The 20,782-nt window shown below is 41.1% G+C and overlaps 1 protein-coding gene across 2 annotated transcripts in view; it reads left to right on the forward strand.

Annotated features, from left to right (window-relative positions):
• Positions 1–285: 285 nt before the first annotated feature.
• The window catches only part of HTR2A (5-hydroxytryptamine receptor 2A), a 55,434-nt gene continuing 34,937 nt past the window's right edge, over positions 286–20,782 (forward strand). Inside the window, exons 1-3 of one of the 2 annotated variants that reach the window (XM_047723436.1) lie at positions 286–663; positions 1,114–1,850; positions 4,654–4,854. In XM_047723436.1, coding sequence (XP_047579392.1) covers positions 1,439–1,850; positions 4,654–4,854 — 613 coding nt within the window. In that variant the 5' untranslated portion in view covers positions 286–663; positions 1,114–1,438. The remainder of the gene's footprint in view (positions 664–1,113; positions 1,851–4,653; positions 4,855–20,782) is intronic. The other variant, XM_047723437.1, reaches the window with a different exon arrangement.

Consider the following 20,782-nt stretch of genomic DNA (forward strand, 5'->3'; position numbering starts at 1 on the left):
AGTGCTCCCAGGATATGCCACTTTCTAGCCTTATTTACGTGCCCCCCCACCCTAAGAACCTCACAGCACAGCTTACCTGCCTTAGCCATCTGCATAAAAGGCAATTCCTGACGTAAGAGAACTTCCCTATGTTAACATGTGGCCAAAAGAGAAAGAGGGAGAGAGAGAAACAAGGGGAAAAAAAAAAAACGCCTGTTTGGTCCGCCCTCCTGGGCTGTTGCTACCTTGCAGTTTCTGACATACAGATAGAGGGAGGTCTGGTGTGAAGTGAACGAGGCAGCCTGAGAGCCGGTCCATTCCCGGGGAAACCACGAGTCCCCTGGCACAGGCAGCTCTCCCTACTTTCCGGAGGGATTTCTTTTGTGCAACTTGGAGAGGGGCTCATGAATGATTGCTGAACGTGTGCCTCGCTCAGGCAAGCCGCGCAGGGAGGGAGTGACCCAGCCGAGTGTGGGCAGAGCCGGCGAACACAGACCGCGCAGTGCTGGAATTGGCTCCACTCTTGCAGTTTTTGAAGTCAGCAAAACAGAAATCAAATTACTCTCCTGTTATGCCGGTTGAGGCTCAAGAAGAAGGGACTCTACACTGGCTTAATTACCGTGGGAGATGCAGCAAGTCCCAGAACAGCGAAGTATGTCTAACGTGTGGACCCTGAAGACAAATGTAAGTTCTCACGCTGCTGTCTTTTATTTCGGTGTTAATTTTCTTTCTGCCTTGAAATCACGCTTGGCCAAAATGTTATCATTTCAGTGAGAATTTCTGGTGTGAAAAGTTGTCTGCTAATCTTTGCTTAAGAGTTTTCTTTTCTTTTTTTTTTCTTTCTTTTTTTTTTTAGCTAAGCATAATGCAAAAGGAAATTCCTGACAGCAGCTATGGCTATTCAGCCTAGAGACGGAGAACTATAGCCCCAAGTACATCCAATTACTATGGGATTAACACAGGATGTATTTTTAATTGCCTTTCTTAATGTAGAATGCATACCGCCCCACTGTTTTGGATTGCATGCTGTTTTAATACTGCTGTGGCTAAACTAGTGGGATCAACAAAACCCACAAAATGAGACAGAGCTCAATGAGATTCCTGGTAATTACAAAACTTTTCTTTCCTGGCCAGGATCGCATTTTTCTCCCCGAATGCTCCAAACTCTGCAACCTCTGTTAAAAAGTTCATCCTGCTTTTCTGACCTTGCTTTGAAGGGAAAAAAAAAAAAAAATGAAACCAAACAAGACTCCACTAACCCCGTGAAGGAAGGAGATACAAAAAGCCACTGCAGTTCAGCTCCCATTGTAATCATGAGAGAAAAAAGGCGACCCAAGGAGCCCAGCATGTACGCCGGCTTCAGTGTGACAGAGCTTGGGGACAGAAAGATGGATGGCAAGCTGAGGCTCTAACTTGGTAGTTTTTCTTTACTTCATCTGCTACAAATTCCGGCTTAGAAATGGATATTCTTTTTGAGGAAAATGCTTCATTGAGCCCAACAACAAACTCCTTAATGCAATCAAATGAGGACCCAAGGCTCTACATCAATGACTTTAACTCCGCAGAAGCTAACACTTCAGATGCATTTAACTGGACAGTGGACTCGGAAAATCGAACCAACCTTTCCTGTGAGGGCTGTCTCTCACCACCATGCTTCTCCTTACTTCATCTCCAGGAAAAAAACTGGTCTGCTTTGTTGACAGCTGTAGTGATTATTCTAACCATTGCTGGGAACATACTCGTCATCATGGCAGTGTCCCTAGAGAAAAAGCTGCAGAACGCCACCAACTATTTCCTGATGTCACTTGCCATAGCTGATATGCTGCTGGGTTTCCTTGTCATGCCCGTGTCCATGCTAACTATCCTGTATGGTGAGTGGCCTTAGCCTCCCAGCTGCACCCACACGGGTAATAGACAGCGTGTGCATGTTAGGAGCAGATGAGCGGAGGCTCAAGGGACAAACTAAACACAAGGGTTTATTTATAGACAGGGGTCTACCGTGTTACGCTGGTTAAATCTTAAATTGGCTTTCACATATTAAGAGATCAGACAACCCATTATCCTTGGAGAGTCTGTGCTTTGAAACACATCCATTTTACGTAGTCACTTTAAATGCCCCCCATACGGTCATAAAGCAGTAATTTAGCTGTCATTCTGAATCCACTGGATTTTCGCTTCTATATATGCCCAAGTATCCCAGCCTTCAGGACAGAACACAGTTTTAGCTTTGTCACACAGTTTTCAGCACTTCTAATGGAGTGGCAAACCTTCCCAATTACCTTGGAACGTGTGCAGGGAGAACATTTGTGGTACAGTGGGTCTGATGTTAAAATATGCAGCTTCTACCTTAGAATAAATAAATTAACTCCTGTTTCAATTGTTCCCTACCTCCAGAGAAGCTAATTTAGAAGTATGCCTTTAAATTAGACCCTCAACTCTTTAAAAATACATATACATCAACTCCTCCAGTCTGGTTTGGAAGAGGGTAGAAAACAAATGGGAAGACATTAATCTTGCTTTCTTCAACAGTTTGAAAGAGTCAAACCTCTCAGCAAGTCAGCAAACACTGGTACGGCTTCAGCTGGAAGCAGAACATGATGTTCTTTTCAAATTATGAGTAATACAGTTGGATTTCTTTTTTGAAGAGTATTTAGACTGCTGACATAGGCACGTAGCAGTCACCTTATGGTCTTTGTAAGAGGAGATTTTCTGTCCAAGTCTTAAGGGCTAAAGTATATATGTATTACCCCAGCGCAGAAGGGTATGGAGGAGGAAGGAGATGGGCAATGGAAAGCGGGCACCGGTTTGCACTGGGTCCATACTGCTCTTTGCTAGGACAACCTCCGTTTGACCATCAAATGTCACACCAGGATGATTTCATCAAATTTGCCTGTCATTTCCCAGACATGCTGCAGAGGTTCTGGCTTCCTAAGGCCCGACCCCCGCGTCGAAGGCAAACTCCGGGAGTGGTGCATGGCTCCCAGAGGTCCCATTAGGGCACTAAAACCACTGCCAGAGGGCGGAGGTGACCCCAGTAGCAGATGGGGAGCAGGCACCCACCAGCTGGGTTAAGAAGCTAGGACCTGGCCGCCGACTCCCGCTCGGGGTACAACGGCGCCCCCTAGCGGCCGCTGCTCCGCATGCAGCCAATTCCAGCCAGAGTTTCAACTCTCACTGGGACTGGTCCTCTCTCACCCCTCAGGGTGAGGAAATGACCCTCCCTATCCCTACTTAGGAAACCAGACTGTGGCCCGACCTCAGCTGTCTCTCCTTGCAGAGAGAACTCCCAAGGGCCAACATCAGTTCCGACCAGACAAAGTGTGGCTTCCCTCCAGGCACTGCAAAGGAAGAGGCTCTTGTTTTAGCTCGTTTTTTGGCAAGTAGAGTGAAAGGCATTAAGTTAGACTTGTATCCTGCACCCTTTACTTCCCCAAATATAGGTGGTGGCATTTTGGTGGAAATGCGGAATTTTGCACATGCGGAATCTGTTCAGCTTTGCAGGTCTGGACTACTGACGAGAAGAGGTGATCTTTAGGATTGCCTTTTCACTTGTACGCAGATGTAACATCATCGCTTACACAGTTATCAAAACTAATTTGGGTTTATATAACCACTGGATCCCCTGTAAAACAAGAACAGGACACTTAGAATATGCATTATGGGCCTCCCGCAGTGCTCTTCATATTGGGATCAATATGAAGACAGCTCTGCAACACTCTGTTTGGGGCCCACCTCCTCCTAACCTCCTGAGAACCAGAACCTAGAGAAAAAGCTTCTCGGCTGATTCTCAAGTGCAGCCAGGGCTGACAGCCGCTGCTGCACGCAGCTGTTGCCCAAGTGTTATCCCGGGACCAGGAACACCACCTGGAAACTGGTTAGAAATGGCCATTCTCCTTCCCCACTGCAGAGTCACAAAATCGACACCTCCAGGTGGGATCCAACAGTACCATTTCAAGACCCTACCTGGGAGGCCCTGAGGCTCACTGAGTTTGAGAACCACTACCCTGAAACACTCATCAGGACAAGAACACAATGCTTTTCTGCATATCCCCCACACACACACACCCCAAATTTGAGTTGAACCCCTAAAGCATAATGTAATTATTTTTCATTTTTCCAAAAAATATTCTCAATCTGGACTTTTTCATCATTTATTCATTCACACCAATAGCATTTATTGAGAGACCACTAAATGATATCACTGTGCAAGACTGAGCCGTTAAAGTTATGGAGACTAAGAGGTGGGCCGAACCTCAGGGAACCCACAGTATGTCAAAGACGTGAACAAGGCGCTTTAATAGAAGAGCTCCAAAGCTATCGAGACTTCTAACTCCTTAAAAACAAAGAGAAAAAGGTAGATGCTTTAGGGGACACAGAGCAAGAGAAACCCTGAAGACAACCCAAGGTTACCACAACACAGTGGCATAGAACTCCAGCCCCAAGAAATTTCTAAACCCTGAGTTCATCAGCTTGTAGGATCTGAACATTGTTCAGTACAATTGTTCTTGGGCTTTTAAAATACTGAAAATATCTTGTGTTGCCCTTTGCCACCACCTGTGCCTTCCCCACTCCACCCCATCCCCAGAATAGCAGCCCTTCTGGCAGGCTGGGTTCCATGCACCGCACCATGGGAGGCCCGAGATCCCTTATTGATGCTAACCTTTTGCATCCCAGGTTACCGGTGGCCTCTGCCTAGCAAGCTCTGTGCTGTCTGGATTTACCTGGACGTGCTCTTCTCCACGGCTTCCATCATGCACCTCTGTGCGATCTCACTAGACCGCTACGTTGCCATCCAGAACCCCATCCATCATAGCCGGTTCAACTCCAGAACCAAGGCCTTTCTGAAAATAATTGCTGTTTGGACCATATCAGTGGGTAAGTGGGTACGGGATTTCAGGGGCTCATCTGAAATAACCATCCATGCCTTCCATAAACACTTGTTCTGTTTTATTGTACGAAAAGCTGATACACAGACTCCATGGGGTTTTTGTTATTGTCATCTCTAGATTGCAATGTCGTATTTCTCAGATTTGCTTTAGGAAGAAAAAGTATCAACATCACTGGCTGACAACCTAAGTTTGCCCAGTTAAGTACAGACACCTGCAGTTAGAAATAACTGCGCCATAGCCACTTTCAAATGCTTTTGCTCCCCATCTCACACTTTCAAATTCACTACTCTTTAACTCTTGAGCTCCCCTGGAGACCTCCACATTTGTCATCCCTGCCCTTGTCCATTTAAGATGGCAGATCCCCACACTGGAGAATACTCAGCTTCCGGAGGCTGGAGAAAGGTACCAGGGGCTGTAACTCGGAGGCAGAAGGTGAGAACAGAGGAAGGTGGCAGGACTAGCTCAAGGGCAAGGCACTTCTGCCCGCCCAGTACCTCTGTAACCCCTCCTCTTGTTAGGTCACCACACACCCGAAGATTTCAACCCCCTTCAGTTGCTTTGATTACACATTCCCCTCTCACCAGTATTGATCTCCTGTTACAACCAACTCAACAGGCAGGAAACCCCAGATAATGGGAGCCAAAGGGTCAGCTCACAGGTAGCTAAGTCAATGGCACCAGTCACCTCAACAGGCTTGGTTTGTAACCAAAAATTCCCTGGGATTTAAGGCGACAAAGCTTTTCAGGCAAGGACACTGCACCTGCTTGTGGCCACAGCGGTGTTTGCATCTGCTATCAGGAGGGAGGCTATGGGATTTGACAGCAGGCTTGACACCAAAAATTTCAGAGTCTTTGTGATAAAAATCCAAGTTAATAGCAAATGCAATAGGATATTTTGTGTTTTCCCATTCCTCCTGCTTGCCTTGCTGCTAAAGGGGTCCTCTGCAGAATAGGTAACTCCATTTTAGGGATGAGCAAATGGGGCTTCAACAAGTGAAATGACCCGCACCAGACCCCACAGCTAGGACACAGGACAATGCCTGTTTCCTGATGGAAATGCTAACAAATTACATTTGCAGGATATTCAAATTTTGAAGGGTCTTATCTAGTTTCCATTTTAAAATTCCTAGTACAGGTTGAGGTGGATAGAAGAGCTCATTATGCTTATTTGATCAATCAGGCTTTGTGGCTTTCTGTGTCAGCTCTTCAGCCAGTGACAGGGCTAGGACGCCAAACTTCTGGTGCCAAGCCATGCTCTTCCTACTGCATGACCACCTTCTTTAGAAAAACGTTTTGGGGCGGGCGGGGAGGAGCATGTGGTTTCTGGGCCCATGCAATCTTAGACTCCTTCTATCAGGAACAACAGAATGAAAGACCAGTGGTTCTCAATCCCAGCTACACCTAAGAACACATGTGGAGCACTGGGATTTAATTGGTCCATGGTGGGGTGACTAAGGAGCAACCAGGGTAAAGGACCACTAAACACATGCGCTTAGCAATGGTGGCCGATAATGCAAACAAAGCAAACCATGTTATCATCAGGTTTATTGTAGTGCTCCCCTCGTACACAGTCTCACTGGTGAGACAGAGGCTGGGAGCGTCACCCATCTTCTACCTTCTGCCATACATGTACAGCTCAATAGCACTTGTCCCAAGGAGCTGTTTCTGAGCAAAGATAACCAGCCCGCGGTATTTAAAGTGCCTTACAGAAAATAAACTGCAGAGAAGTTGCACAAGATGACATCGCTCCTATTCTGCTCTCGCTCCAGGAGACGGGCAGGCTGGATGGGTGTGGGGGTGCGAGGAGGGGTCATCACCAATGTGGCCGTACTTACAACACAGCTACAATGTATGGAGCACTAAATACACGAAGATGAGTAAGATAAGTATTTGGAGACTTCCAATAAGGTGATGGAGGAAGTCAAATAAGTAAATAAAAAAGCTCTATATCACAAATCCGAGATAGAAGGCTGAGGAGATGGCAGTTGGGAAAGGGTTAAAAAAAAATTCTAACCAAGAGCCTGAAGGTGCTCAGCACAAACATCTGAATTCTCTGCTACTGTTTCCACTTGTTTTACATTTAGATACTTAGTCCAGATGGAATTTTGTGTATACAATCTAACAGATTTCTTCTACCAGTGAATATGGTCTTTTTAGCATCTATTGATATATCAGTACACTGAAGCTGAAAAACGGATATTTTGTTTTCTTGATAGATCTGAACTGCCCTTGCGTTCCTGCAATGCATTTATAAATGAAATTGGCTTTGGAGGACTTTGTTAGTTGGTTTATTATTCTTACAAGGTTTTTTTTTTTTTCTTTTTAGCTATATTAAATAAATTTGGGATATTACTGGTTTTTTCTCTGTGGTCTTCAAATATTTAAATGGGAATGTTCTTTAAAAGGTTTTATAGAACTTAGTTCTAAATCTCTGTCATGCTGGAACCTTTCTAAATGTTCTCTTTAATTATAACTCTAAACTTTCTTCAGTAGTTATTTACATTTTCTACCTGGTCTTGGGTTACTAGCTACGTAGAAAGTTGAGATTATCCTTTCATATGGATTCTTGATTATTAAATGCAATTCTTCTTGCTTTAACATCTACTTCATCTGATAGGAGTATAGCTCTGCCAGTTCCCTTTTGGTTATTTTCTGAATATATCCTATTCCACCTTATTACTGTCACTAATTCCTGATTTAATATTTAAAGTACATTGCCTACAAGCAGCACATAAAATTTTCTTTAATCCAGTCTATCTTTTCATTGGAATATTTAACCCATTTATAACTAATGCAGCCCAGATACATAGTATTTGGGTTTAAAATGACCATTACTTTTTTCTTTTGTCCCATTTATTTTATATTCTAGTTTCTATCCTTGCCTTCTTATGGCCTGATCAAGAATTCATTGTTCCCCATTATAAGCTTGTTATCCATTCTTTTAAATCCTTATGATTTATTTTTTTAACCTAATAGAGCCTAACAAATTATTTTACCATTTCTTAGATAATGGAAAACCTCTGGAATATTTTAATTCCATTTATCCCTATCTTTCATGTTCTCTTTTCCTATTGTCTAATTTTAAGTATCCTATTAAAAAACCATAGGGGGGCACCTGGGTGGCTCAGTGGGTTGAGCCGCTGCCTTCGGCTCAGGTCATGATCCCAGGTCCTGGATTCGAGCCCCGCATCGGGCTTTCTGCTCGGCAGGGAGCCTGCTTCCTCCTCTCTCTCTGCCTGCCTCTCTGCCTGCTTGTGATTTCTCTCTGTCAAATAAATAAATAAAATCTTTAAAAAAAAAAAACCATAGGACATAAGTGTCCTACTATTTCCCACATATTGAACATTTCTGTTGCCATTCGTTGCTTCTGTCATTTCCATGATTCTGCCCATCTTTTCCATGATTCATAGTCCTTACTTCTGAATTTTAGAATGACCATGTAGTTTTCTTTCAGCTCGTTATTCCAAACATCTTTATTTAGCCTTCCTTTTAGGCATATTTTTTGCTCAATATACAACTCAAGGTTTCTGGTTTTCCAGTAATTTAGAAGGGGCATTCCAAAGTTCTAGCTTATATAATTTTGTTTGATAGTGAGAACTCAGCTGTCAGACTTAGTGTCCCTTAGAAACCACCAGCCCTTGCCACCCCTTGCTACTTTAGTAGGATTCTTTCTTTGTATTTTAGAAATTTAACTATGATGTGCCCAGATATGTCTTTTAGTTTTGGGTTTGTCCTGCATGGTGTTTATATTCATTAATTTTTTGCTCAGTGCTTTTGTTAATTTAGCAACATTTTTGGCCATTATCTTTTCAAGAATTGCTTCTGCTACAACTTTTCTCCCCGACACATTTCTTAGACTCATTTCCCAGATAATAGAAATTTTACCCATGGTCACAACTCAAATAACTTTTCCACATTTTTACATCTTTAAGTCTTTAGTCCATGTAGTTTTACTCCCTTCTCTGGATTATTTTTTTTTTAAGATTTTATTTATTTATTTGACAGAGAGAAATCACAAGCAGGCAGAGAGGCAGGTAGAGAGAGAGGAGGAAGCAGGCTCCCCGCTGAGCAGAGAGCCCGATGCGGGGCTGGATCCCAGGACCCTGAGATCATGACCTGAGTCAAAGGCAGCGGCTTAACCCACTGAGCCACCCAGAGCGCCCCCCTTCTCTGGATTATTAAAGCTCTCACCAGCTATTTCAAATTTGCTGCTCAACAAATGTATTATAGCCTTAATAGATCACTGTATTTCTAGTTTTAAAATTCCCATTTTATTGTATTTAGTTCTGAAATAATTCTCCATGGTTTCATCGGTTTTCTCAAATGTTAATCACAGATGTCCAGACAGCTGATTACCTGGGATATTCTGTTTTCTGGGGTCTTTTCCCCTTTGGCTATTAGTATACCTGGTAATTTTTTTTTTAATTGAATACCAGACACTGTGTTAAGGGAAAAAAAAAAAAAAGAAATAAAATGTTAGTATTCTTGTTCAGAGAGGCATTCTTTAGTTTTATCAGGCAGTTGCCGTAAATCTCTTTAATCCAACTAGGGACTGAGCTTATTTTAGTCTCGCTTTTCGTAAGCACTGTTTTTTAGTTTATCCTTACACCTAAGGTATATGCCTTCCTTTTTCCAAATGAAAGCCTGAGGTGTTCTCCATTTTGAAGAATTCTGAAATCCTATCCCCTAATCCCATCCCCTCAGCACAGATTATTCAGCTACTCAGCCTCTCAGTCCATCCCTCAAATGGACTGGTAAATGACTAACTGGGAAAAGGGCTCACATGAATACCTTCCTTCTCTTCACTTCACTCCAGAAGCTTAATTCTTGAAATCCTGGCTACCATGGGTAGCCCTAGTCCAATTCTTTATCCCCCTAACCCCTGAGATATGGTTTTGGGCCTTGAGTTCTGCCTTATATGAAACTAGCATTGCCATGCCTCTTCCTCATTTGAAATTCCCCATTTCATCTTTTCTCATCTCTTCATTTCTGTCATGTCTTTGTTCCTTTGATAATTTCACATTTTTAAAACACAATCTTCCTATCTCTGTCTTTTGATAAAGAAATTCATCCTGTATTACTATCACAACTGGCAAAAATCAATTTTATTCTTCCCATCTTCTATTTCATATATTTCCTTTATAACAGTTCATTTACGTTATTTCATGCATTTACTGACTTGTACAAGGTCATTCTTTCCTTCACCCCATCCCAATCAGTTTGCATTATTTGACTTTTCCATTCTTTTTATTTTTGAAGTCCATCCCAATAATTGCACTGATATATCTATTAGAAGATCATAAGTAATCCAACTAGGTTGTATTCTTTCCTCACTCACCCTGAGTCCCAATTTAGACTTCTTCATAATTTCAAAATAGTAGAGCAATAGCTTTTTAAGCAATCCAAAGAAATACACAAACTACGAAGATATAGACATTGCTTACTACAGGAGAAAAAGTTCTATGGGTAAAAATCAATAAAAGCGAAGTCAAAAGAAAGTATCAGTGCACATGAACAGACCGAGGGTTGGTATTCCTAACATACAAAGAGTACCTACAGGTCAAAAAGACAACCCAATAGGGAAAAAATATATAAACATGAACAGAAACATGAAATGGACAATAAATGCTGAAAAGAGGACAACTAGTGGACAGGAAAATGCTTAATTTCTTTAACGGTCATGGAAGTGTAATTTAAAACAATGCATTATCATTGTTCATCTGATTGGCATAATTAAAATAAGCAGAAACACCCTGAGTGATGCCCTATGTAGGCTCATACCTTATTTGTGTGAATATGAATTGTTCTTGGACAGTGTAGCCAAAGTTATTAAAATCTGACCTGCCAATCCTACTTCAGGCCATCTGTCCTACAGAAAAATAGAAGTAGATCTAAAGACCTTTAATTCAGAAGTCTTGGAAAATAGCAGAAAAGAAGACTGGATTGTGGTTCACTGTATTGTTTTTATCCTAATTACAGAACATTTTCTAGCTCTTAAGACTATTGAGGTGGGGTTATTGGATAGTCAAATGGAAAAATGTCCATGACTGTAAGGGCAAAAAGCAAGATTTCAGGGTGGTATGGATGGTCTGAGCCCATTCCAGTAAAATAGGAATAATTTAGGTGAATCTATTAGCAGGAAGAATCTGAGGACTTCAAATTTGTCAAGTAAGGGAAATTAGAAAAAAAAAAAAAAAAACAGATTGTTGTTTTCCCCTGTAGCTTTCTGTATAGTTTTGTCACAGATATTGCAACTGTTTCATTCTTGATCATCATAACATCTGTGGCGTGGGAGAGAAGGCTTCATGGAGAAGGTGGACGACCTTCTAAGTTTGCTCGGATCTAACAAACAGCAACCTTGGGAACCACAACCCAGATGACTCAAGTTTTCCTGCACTTAGTATTTCTGAGATTTGCTGCCGTGAACCCCTGCTCCCTGCTACCAGCTTGGTCATTTTACTGTTGCCAAGGCTTTCATCCAATTCGGAGGAAAATGAACGTAATTACAAATCAATTGCACTTTCTATTTGTGAACTCTGAGGACAGAACTGATGACAGAAAAGATTGACGCATTAGATTAAGAACGATCCTAGGATCTTCCGGATTTCATCAGCCCTTCATAAACCCAATTCCCATGATCAGAGGTAACGGACTTCACCATGGTATAAAAAAAGGGAGCAAATGCTTTCCTCACAACAATAGACTTGCTAACATCACGTAGGAAAAGAAAATACTTAATTCTCTATCTGTAGCAGGTAAAGGTACAGGTTAGATAGAAAAAGTGAAAAGGACTATCTTTCACATCATCATAGGACAAGCAAAAACCCCAATTAGAATTTTTTCTTCTATTTCAGAAACATACTTGCACCCCATGGAGTCACTTTGAAGTATCCCAAGTCCAAATAGAATTTTTTCACTCCCCTCTCAAGGATATCCATGACTACTATTCTCTACATTAAGACTACTTTTGTAATAGGATAAAGATAAGCTGTGTCACATTTATTCAGAACCTGTGTCTTCACAAACGGACACCTTTGCATAAATCCTCAATTGAATGCGGTCACCAGGTCCCCAGGTCACAACACTTGCCTTTAGGCAGTCAATAATTTCCTTTCTTACGCAGATTTATAAAGAAATTTTGAGGGACAGTGAAAATAATCTCAGTGTAGCTTTCATTTTTTAAAGAGGATTTTGAGTATCTTTGGTCTATGAACAACTTTCCATTTTGTTTAGTTGGTTGGCCACAGATCTTGGTTATAAGCCACAAGTCTGGAGTCAGACTATCTGGCTCTGTCATGCCTAAGCTGTGTGACATATAGCAAGTTACTAACCTCTCTGTACCTTAGGCTCCCAATGAATAAATTTTAGTAATAGTACCTATATCATGAGGTTTAGTGATGGAGTAAATATAGGGTTTGTGTCCTAAGTGTTACAACATGCAAACTTCTCTGTAAGGTTCTTGGTTTCTTCCTAACAAATAAGCAGGATTAGGGGTTTTTTTTTCGTGGTTTTTTTTTATAATTTTTTTACTTTTTATAAACATAAAATGTATTATTAGCCCCAGAGGTACAGGTCTGTGAATTTCCAGGTTTACACACTTCACAGCACTCACCATAGCACATACCCTCCCCAATGTCCATAACCCAACCACCCTCTCCCTACCCCCCTCCCCCTGGCAACCCTCAGTTTGTTTTGTGAGATTAAGTCTCTTATGGTTTGTCTCCCTCCTGATCCCATCTTGGTTCATTTATTCTTTTCCTACCCCCCGAACCCCCTGACATTGCATCTCCACTTCTTCATATCAGGGAGATCATATGACAGTTGTCTTTCTCCAATTGACTTATTTTGCTAAGCATAATACCCTTTAATTCCATCCACGTTGTCGCAAATAGCAAGATTTCATTTCTTTTGATGGCTGCATAGTATTCCATTGTATATATATACCACCTCTTTATCCATTTGTCTGTTGATGGACATCTAGGTTCTTTCCATAGTTTGGCTATTGTGGACATTGCTGCTATAAACATTCAGGTGCATGTGCCCCTTTGGATCACTACGTTTGTATCTTTAGGGTAAATACCCAGTAGTGCAATTGCTGGGTCATAGGGTAGCTCTATTTTCAACTTTTTGAGGAACCTCTATGCTGTTTTCCAGAGTGGTTGCACCAGCTTGCATTCCCACCAACAGCGTAGGAGGGTTCCCCTTTCTCTGCATCCTCACCAGCATCTGTCATTTCCTAGCAGGATTAGCTTTTTGTCTGCTTTCACAATTTATCTAAGTATTCCCAATGTGTTACTGGTCATTTGAAAATGGTGAGTTTTTCCAAATGAATTTTTGGGGTTTTTTTTAAAGATTTTATTTATTTATTTGACAGACAGAGATCACAAGTAGGCAGAGAGGCAGGCAGAGAGAGAGAGAGAAAGGAGGAAGCAGGCTCCCCGCAGAGCAGAGAGCCCGATGTGGCGCTCGATCCCAGGACCCTGAGATCATGACCTGAGCCGAAGGCAGAGGCTTAACCCGCTGAGCCACCCAGGGGCCTGAATTTTTATTTTTATATGATTTTTTATGTATTTTCTTTTCTTTAGGTCTTCTGAATTTTCAATCATTACTGAGATTGCCTTTCCCATTACAAAGTTAAAAAATCTTCCATTACTTTTATAGTTTTATAAGTATTTGAACCATTTAGAATTAAACCTGTGATTTTAGTTTTTCTACACAGCTTCATGTACCCTTTATTTGACCACAGTCTGATACTCTACTTTATCATAACCCAAGTTCCCATATATATCTGGATTTAATTCTGGACTTGTTCTGTTGATTTGTTTACTTTTACCCAGAGTATACTTTCAGTTGAGAATGTATAATGGCATTTATTACCTTAGATCAACTCCCTCATTCTTAGACTTTTCATGACTATTTTCACATGCTTTGAGTTTTAAAAATCAGCTTCTATCTAGTTCTGGAGGGTGGGGGGGTGAATGGTTTTATTGAAATCCCATGTAGTTTTATAAATCAACTTTCTAGGTCTTTTCGGGGGCATGCCTGTGTACTTTTTTGGTCTATTTTTGTGGCTTTGTGAACAAGCTCCTTCTTTGTAGAACAAAGTAAATGTATATAAACAAATATAACTACCTGAAATTTTAGCATTTAGCATTTTAAAAATCACATACAATCTAGGTCCAAAAAGAATAATAGTGAACTATGCTTAATTAAAAATACAAAGTGAATCAGCTGTTCTGTTGGCCTTCATGCTTGGAGGTGATGGGATTCCCAACTCCACTGGCTGAGACAAAGTATCTTAGGACTCCTGGGATTCTCTCTTCTGGGACCTGACAGGTTTATGCCCAACTTGCTTATTGCTAGGAGTCAGCCATCCTAGAAGTGGAATCCAGAGACTCATCAAGCAACCAGGACTGGAGGTGAATGGGTTACCTATGCACTCTTCCACAACTGGGAGATCACAGTGTAGGCTAGCTCCTACCAGGACACATAGGCAAACTTGAGAAATTCACTTAACTCTCCCTTTCCCTTGTTTCTTGGCTCATTTTCTCTCCTGGGTGAAGCAAAGTGGTTTTTCGTTTTGCTTCCCCCATATGGCACTGTCCTATCCAGACGGCTAGGAAGGAGCTCTGGGTACCACCTCAGTCCGTGGGTGAGTGGGCCAGTGTCTGGGAGCAGGGATGCTCACAGCCACATGGAGACTGCAGTCCTTCCCAGGAGTATCACGGCACCAGATAGCTAAGGGACCGGCCATACTGTCACAGCCCTGAAACAAAGGCTCTGCTGAGCCACTATCCCCTCAGCCCATCTTCTCATTTCTTAGAGGGCCACGGTCCTTTCCCCTTCAGCCCACAGGTACAGAACTTAGGGACCTGCTAAGCAGCACTAAGACCCTGCTGAGCAGCACTTCCTACTTAGAAATCTCACAGGGAGGCTATGCTCTTGGAGGACACATCCTTGGCTGTCCTTCAGCACTCTTGCCCATGGGTATGAGGCCATTTAATGGCCCATGTCGCTCAAAACCTGCCAGAATGACAGCTGACTTCTTTCTGCATCGCAGACTCAGCCATAGCTATGGGACAATATGCTCAATAAAACAGCACTTAGCATAAACTCTCCAGGGCAATTGGAAACTGGTGAGAAAAATTAAGAAGTGATTTGGTGGTAAAGAAGTACTTTATGCCTTGTCAGTCTGCTACTTTGGCTTGCCTCATGGACTGTTCTGCTTTTTTGATCATTCTCTCAAGGAAAATGAGGAAGGAAAGGAGGAACAGGGTTGAGACTTTTATTACTTCTGGACATTGAGAGCAGAGGACTAGCATCCATATACCGCCCCTTCTTGCCCACAGGCTCTGTTGGGTACTTCCAGGTTAGGGAGCCTTCCACTTTCTCCACATCTACCCATCACTTCTGGGCTGGAGGGTAGGAACCCTCAAGTCAGAGGCTAAGGTAGATCATCCGAGAGGTTATCACCAGCACCCTTCATATCCTAGTACCTGTTCCTTCCTTGGCATAACCAAACCCCAACCCTGGGTCACTTAGACCATCATCCCTTATGGTTACTGCACCCATGTAACCCACAGCTGCTAGAGAAAGTCTCACACTGAATCACATGGTGCCACATATCTCTGGTTTCCAACTTTGCCTAGATGCCCATTGTGGTCAGTCCTTTGGGCCATCCCTAGTGGATCTTTCAAGTTTTTCCCCATTTAGGTTTTCTCAACCTCAGTCCTTCATTCTCCAACCAGAAGGCCTCATCCCATCTCCTCTGTGAGAAGGCTATTAAAGCTAATTCCCCTTATCCCTACTTTTACTTTGCAATTTGGGTTTTAATTCCCAGTTTCCAGACACGTATTCCAGGACCATCCATGTTCTTCTGTGCTTTGTCTCTACTTCCTGTTCAACTCCTCCCCATCCAACTCTGATTTACATTAACTCCCCCTAATGATTCTACCCTTGCTTGCTGCATTTTGTCACATTGTTGACACCTCAAACACCATCCAACTTTGGCTGCCCTTCTTACTGCTCAAGGTCACCAAAGCCTTTCTGTTTCCCAGTCATGTCTAAGAGACGCTAATAACATCCTCAAGTAATACATGAATACTTTCCCAATGTGAGGATCTAACAGCTCAGACTACAGAGAATGCAAACTCACCCTTCATCCCTCCTGCCTTTCCAGACCAGCACCCACAGTCTGGGCTAACCTTGATCCTCACCATTACCATTCAGTGCAGAGCATAAGCTGGAAGGGAACAAGTGAATCGTACCAAGCAAAGCTCCCTCAGATTTCAGCCCTTTGAGAACATCTCAGTCCCTTTTCACTTGGATAACCTTTGACTCTGTTTGCACTTCAAACCTTTGCTGCAGTTTCTCTTGTTTTGGCCCTTTCTTCAAGTTGTTTTTACTAAACCATCTGCTGTCCTCCATTTGTGAATTACTAGTAAGAGCATTCTTTTCATGGGTTGTTCTAGTTGATTGTGATCAATGGACTTTATTCTGTTTTATCAGTGAAAGGAATTTCCAAGATCCTATACATATGTGCCCGGACATGGGCCTGATTCAAAAATATTTCTCATTCCTTACCTACTATCCTTTTATATATTTAATTCTATGGATTGATTGCTTTCAATACTATCTTTTTTCTCTTTTCCTTTATTAACTCCCAAATGAACCACTGAAGGTTTGTAAGAGGAACCATACTTACAGGCTACACTTAAATGGTTAAGACATGACCAATTCCCACCACATTTAAGGAAACCACCTAGTTTACATACTTGATATAGCAACTTCGGAAACCAGCCAGGATATAGAAACCCACAGTCTGTTTATTCAGGGATGCTTTCTACTTCTGATACAGCAATTAACCCATCTGGGTTTTTTGTTTGTTTTTTAAAGGTTTTTGCTCATTAAAATTTCATTTTATCCAATGAAAGATACTCAAGCCTGTCTGAAACAAAGTTGATCCTCATTTGTTGTCTTGTTTGGTCCGCTGGTTTTGTGTCTTTGTTTTAGGCACTGGCTACTGAATCCCTAGTAAATGGACCAGAAACCATGTATCTGCGGTTCCTCTAATCCAGGGAAAGGAGAGGTTCCTCTTCTTTCGCCCAGCACCTTCCTGTGCTATCCTGCCAGCATTCTATTATGGCTCCAACCACTCTATTCCAGCATCACCATTCTTAGATGCTAATTCACCAACCCAGCCCTATCATTCTGGTTTAACACACATGCTCCCTACATATACTTGAAGACATTATTTCTTTTGATTTGTCTCCTAAAGCCATTTACCAAGGAATCAGACACATAAGAGACCAAGCAGGAGTGTATTTAGCCATACATAGGAAATCAATTATGCTATCTGCTATGTTATCAAGTAAATAATGAGAAATAAATAAAGAAAATTTAAAAAATAAATAAAATAAAATAAATAAATAAATGAGAAAAGGATGGAGGAGACCTAGAAAGAAGGGATACAGAAATAAAAGGAGGGAGAGAAGTAGGGTTTCCTGATGGGTCCTTGTAGCTTTTCCCCTGCAGTAAGTCATCTTTAATAGGTCTACCTAGGCCAGCTGTTTTATGTACAGGACCTCACTTGGCCAAGTACAGCAAATAAAGGTTTGCATACACATCTCCAGGGTAGCTTTTTCAGTTCAGATTTAATGTCAGTTTCCATAGTAACAGGTTTAGAAAGGCTGATTCACAGAAGCTAAGAATGAGAGACATTCTATGAGAAGTTCTCTAACTTCAGGCAAAAACTAAAAGTCACACTTTTGTCTTTTCAGTAACTTGGTGCTTTAAACTCAGCAGGAGAGAGCCTTATTAAGTCGACCAAGAAATATTTTCATTAATGAGGTTTCTTTTTTGACTGTTTATATTTCTCGTAAAATTGAAAGCTATTATAGAACAGTGTTAATAGGGAATGTTCCTCAGGGGAATGGAAAACTTCCAGATTCTGGTTATGGTCTTCAGAACTGCCCCTGCCCAGCCCTTTCCTCAATGAAAGGTCTTAGCTGCCACTTGTTCACCTGCCTATTTTGAGGTATTTTATCATTTAGCCAGACGTCAAGAGCATTAAAGAAAACTAAAAAACTTGAACAGTAAGACTGAACTGTAAAAATGAAGTATTTCTCTAAGCATCCCTAGTGACCATTCCTAGACCAGTTTCTGAAACAACGTCAAACAGACCAAAGTGATAACCGGTAACTGGAGGCCATTTATTTCACCCTTGGATGAGAACTTCCTTTGTGTCTGTGAAGGAGGACTTTTCTGTAAGGAACAATGGGAGCACATTAAAGTTACTGTAAAATGCCTATGCTTAGAGCCCATTCCCAGATAATCTGGTTCAATAGAAATGGAAAAACTCAGGAATTGGTATACCTCAAGAAGCACTGCCTGAATTATCAGTTTAGAATTTGAATTTTTTTTATGTATATTCTCCTGGACCATATTTCATATTCAAGACTTCAGATTTGTACATTGCATGTACACATATTTTTAAAGGAAGCATGTAAGCATTCCACTAGAAGTACCCAGTTGTTCAACACAGCTGTTCAACCAGCATGCAAAAGTACACAGTATGTTCTACATGCAGAATATACCAGACTTTTAAACTCTTAAGGGTAGGGACAAGTAATGTCTTACTTGTTTGTGTAAGTAACACCTCTTTGCCCCAGTACAGTAGGCATTCCATCAATGTTTGCAAAACTGACCAGTAATGAGTCAATCCTGATATCTTCAGTTTTCATTTCAAATTGGTCAAGGTAATAAGGTACCTTCTCACATAAAGGAATATCATGATATTTGAAAGTTACTGCTGCCCATCAATAACTCTACCAGAATTAAAAGAGGAAAAATACAACTAAGATGACCCAACTAATTTCCCTGGAGGTCTTTTGAAATAGTTTAGAAAGTCTTAGGTCTCACATGGCATTTGTCTAGAATTAAATTACATTTTGATAATCCTTTTCAGCTCTATAATTCCATTTTCTACTCTTGGGTCTCAATACTTAAAATTGTTAGCAAGCCTCTGAACAAAGATACTTTTGTTTTAGCAGCAAAGAATTTTATTTCTAGGTCTCCATTCGACCTTTAAAATCATACTCAGAACAAGTTGGGTGTCAAAATGTGGAGAAAAGCACTGAAAGCTCTCACTGGTCTAACCAAAGTACAGTGTTATCTGCAACTCCTATCTGTTTGCCTACCTGGAAACTTTATGAACTCTCCATAATTATTTTGAAGTAGGGATGGTCCTTGGGTGAATAAACTAATTCACAGACCCTATGGAAAAAGTAGCACTAAATAGCGTATCTTCAGAATGATTTGCTTTTTTTCCCGTGGTGGTTGAAGGCAGGAAAGACAATGGCTTATTTAGCAACTCAGAGGCTCAGCAGCCTGAAACAGGATATAGAAATAGAAATAGAACAGGTGAGAACCAATCAGTCAAAAGGTTTTTGTTTGTTTGTTTGTTTTTAACCCAGCCCCAGTTGCAAGTAGAATTGAATAGACAGAAATCATAAAAAAGGGTAGGGTCTTGTGATTGATTTCCCTTTGTTTTTCAGGTCAAAAATGGACCTGTTTAGTTTATAGACTTTTAACAGATCTTTCACAAGGATAAAATAAGAAATCTGAATCGAATCATTTTCATAGTTCTTTAGGAAGCTTTTTCCACATTACTACATTCTAGAAGCTTTGGAAGTCCAATTCCTCAAGGTTGAAATAATTCTCGCAATGTAAAGGACTAAAAGTTCAAAGGGAGATAAGAAGAGATGATGGGTTTGGTTAATTTAGTAGCAATAAACTAAACATTTTAAAGTGGTTTTGCAGCACCAAGTCCCTCTGTCCGTGATACATTGCCATTCAGAGTTCAGTATCAGGTAATAAGCTGCTCTGGCAAGAGGAACAGTGTATTGAGACCCAAGCAGCCTGGACCATCAGCTTTTATGGGCATATGGGCTGTGTCCATTTCCACACTTGTATGGTGAGAAGTTTGGATTACTGAATTCCTGAGCTCATGGTCAACTCTACAGTCCTGTAGTCTGTAGACTGAACCCTTAAGTCTTGGTATTGAGAATATTTAGGGGGAGCCCGGCAAAACTTAATTGGAATTTAATATCTCCAAACTACTGACTAGCTATACTTCATGTTAGACCTATTTAGATAAAATTCATCAGATTAAAACTGAGAACTGATGGAGCTCCACGATAAAATGTAGCTCAAAACTCCAATAGGTAATTAATAGGTCACTATTAATAGACCCCCAAGGTATTGAGCCAGACAAGATCTTTCCTTTAAAGAACAGTCGAAATCATTAGCAATTTTAATCCTAGAACTATTTTCATTTGTCTCCCAGTAGAATGCATTTTTAGCAAAGAGCCTATACACGGTTCTATATCATGATACTTTTATGACTTGTAATACATTGTTTTTTCCATTACAGGCTCTATTATTACAATTCTAATGACTGTAATCTATTCCTTCATGTTGGTAAAGCATAATCTGTTAGCCATTCTCCCAATTTTGTTTCTAGTTTTGACCAGAAGTAGTATACCCAAAAAACACTCACTTGACATTTAATAGCATTTGTTTTATTCTGTCCTTACAGCTGATTGTATTTTAGTTTAGTCCTTTCGGTTTCACTTATCTTGAATTTCCTCAAGTCTATTCAGTCCAAATGATTCCTTCACTTTTCTCCTCTTTAAGGAAGCTGACCATTTTAGAAGTTGCTTTTCTTTTTAAGAAGTCACAAATGAAGGCATTACTTAAAAAAAAAAAAAAAGTTGTGGCAAAACAACCAGTGTGTCATTTCACTACTAAGCATATAGTTCAGTGGTATTACATTCAGAATCTTGTACAACCACAATCATTATTTCCAAACTTCCCAACCCAAGCAGAAACCATGTTAAGCAATTCTCCATTCCC

Source organism: Lutra lutra, chromosome 3 (genome assembly GCF_902655055.1).
Source record: "Lutra lutra chromosome 3, mLutLut1.2, whole genome shotgun sequence".
NCBI lineage: Eukaryota > Metazoa > Chordata > Mammalia > Carnivora > Mustelidae > Lutra > Lutra lutra.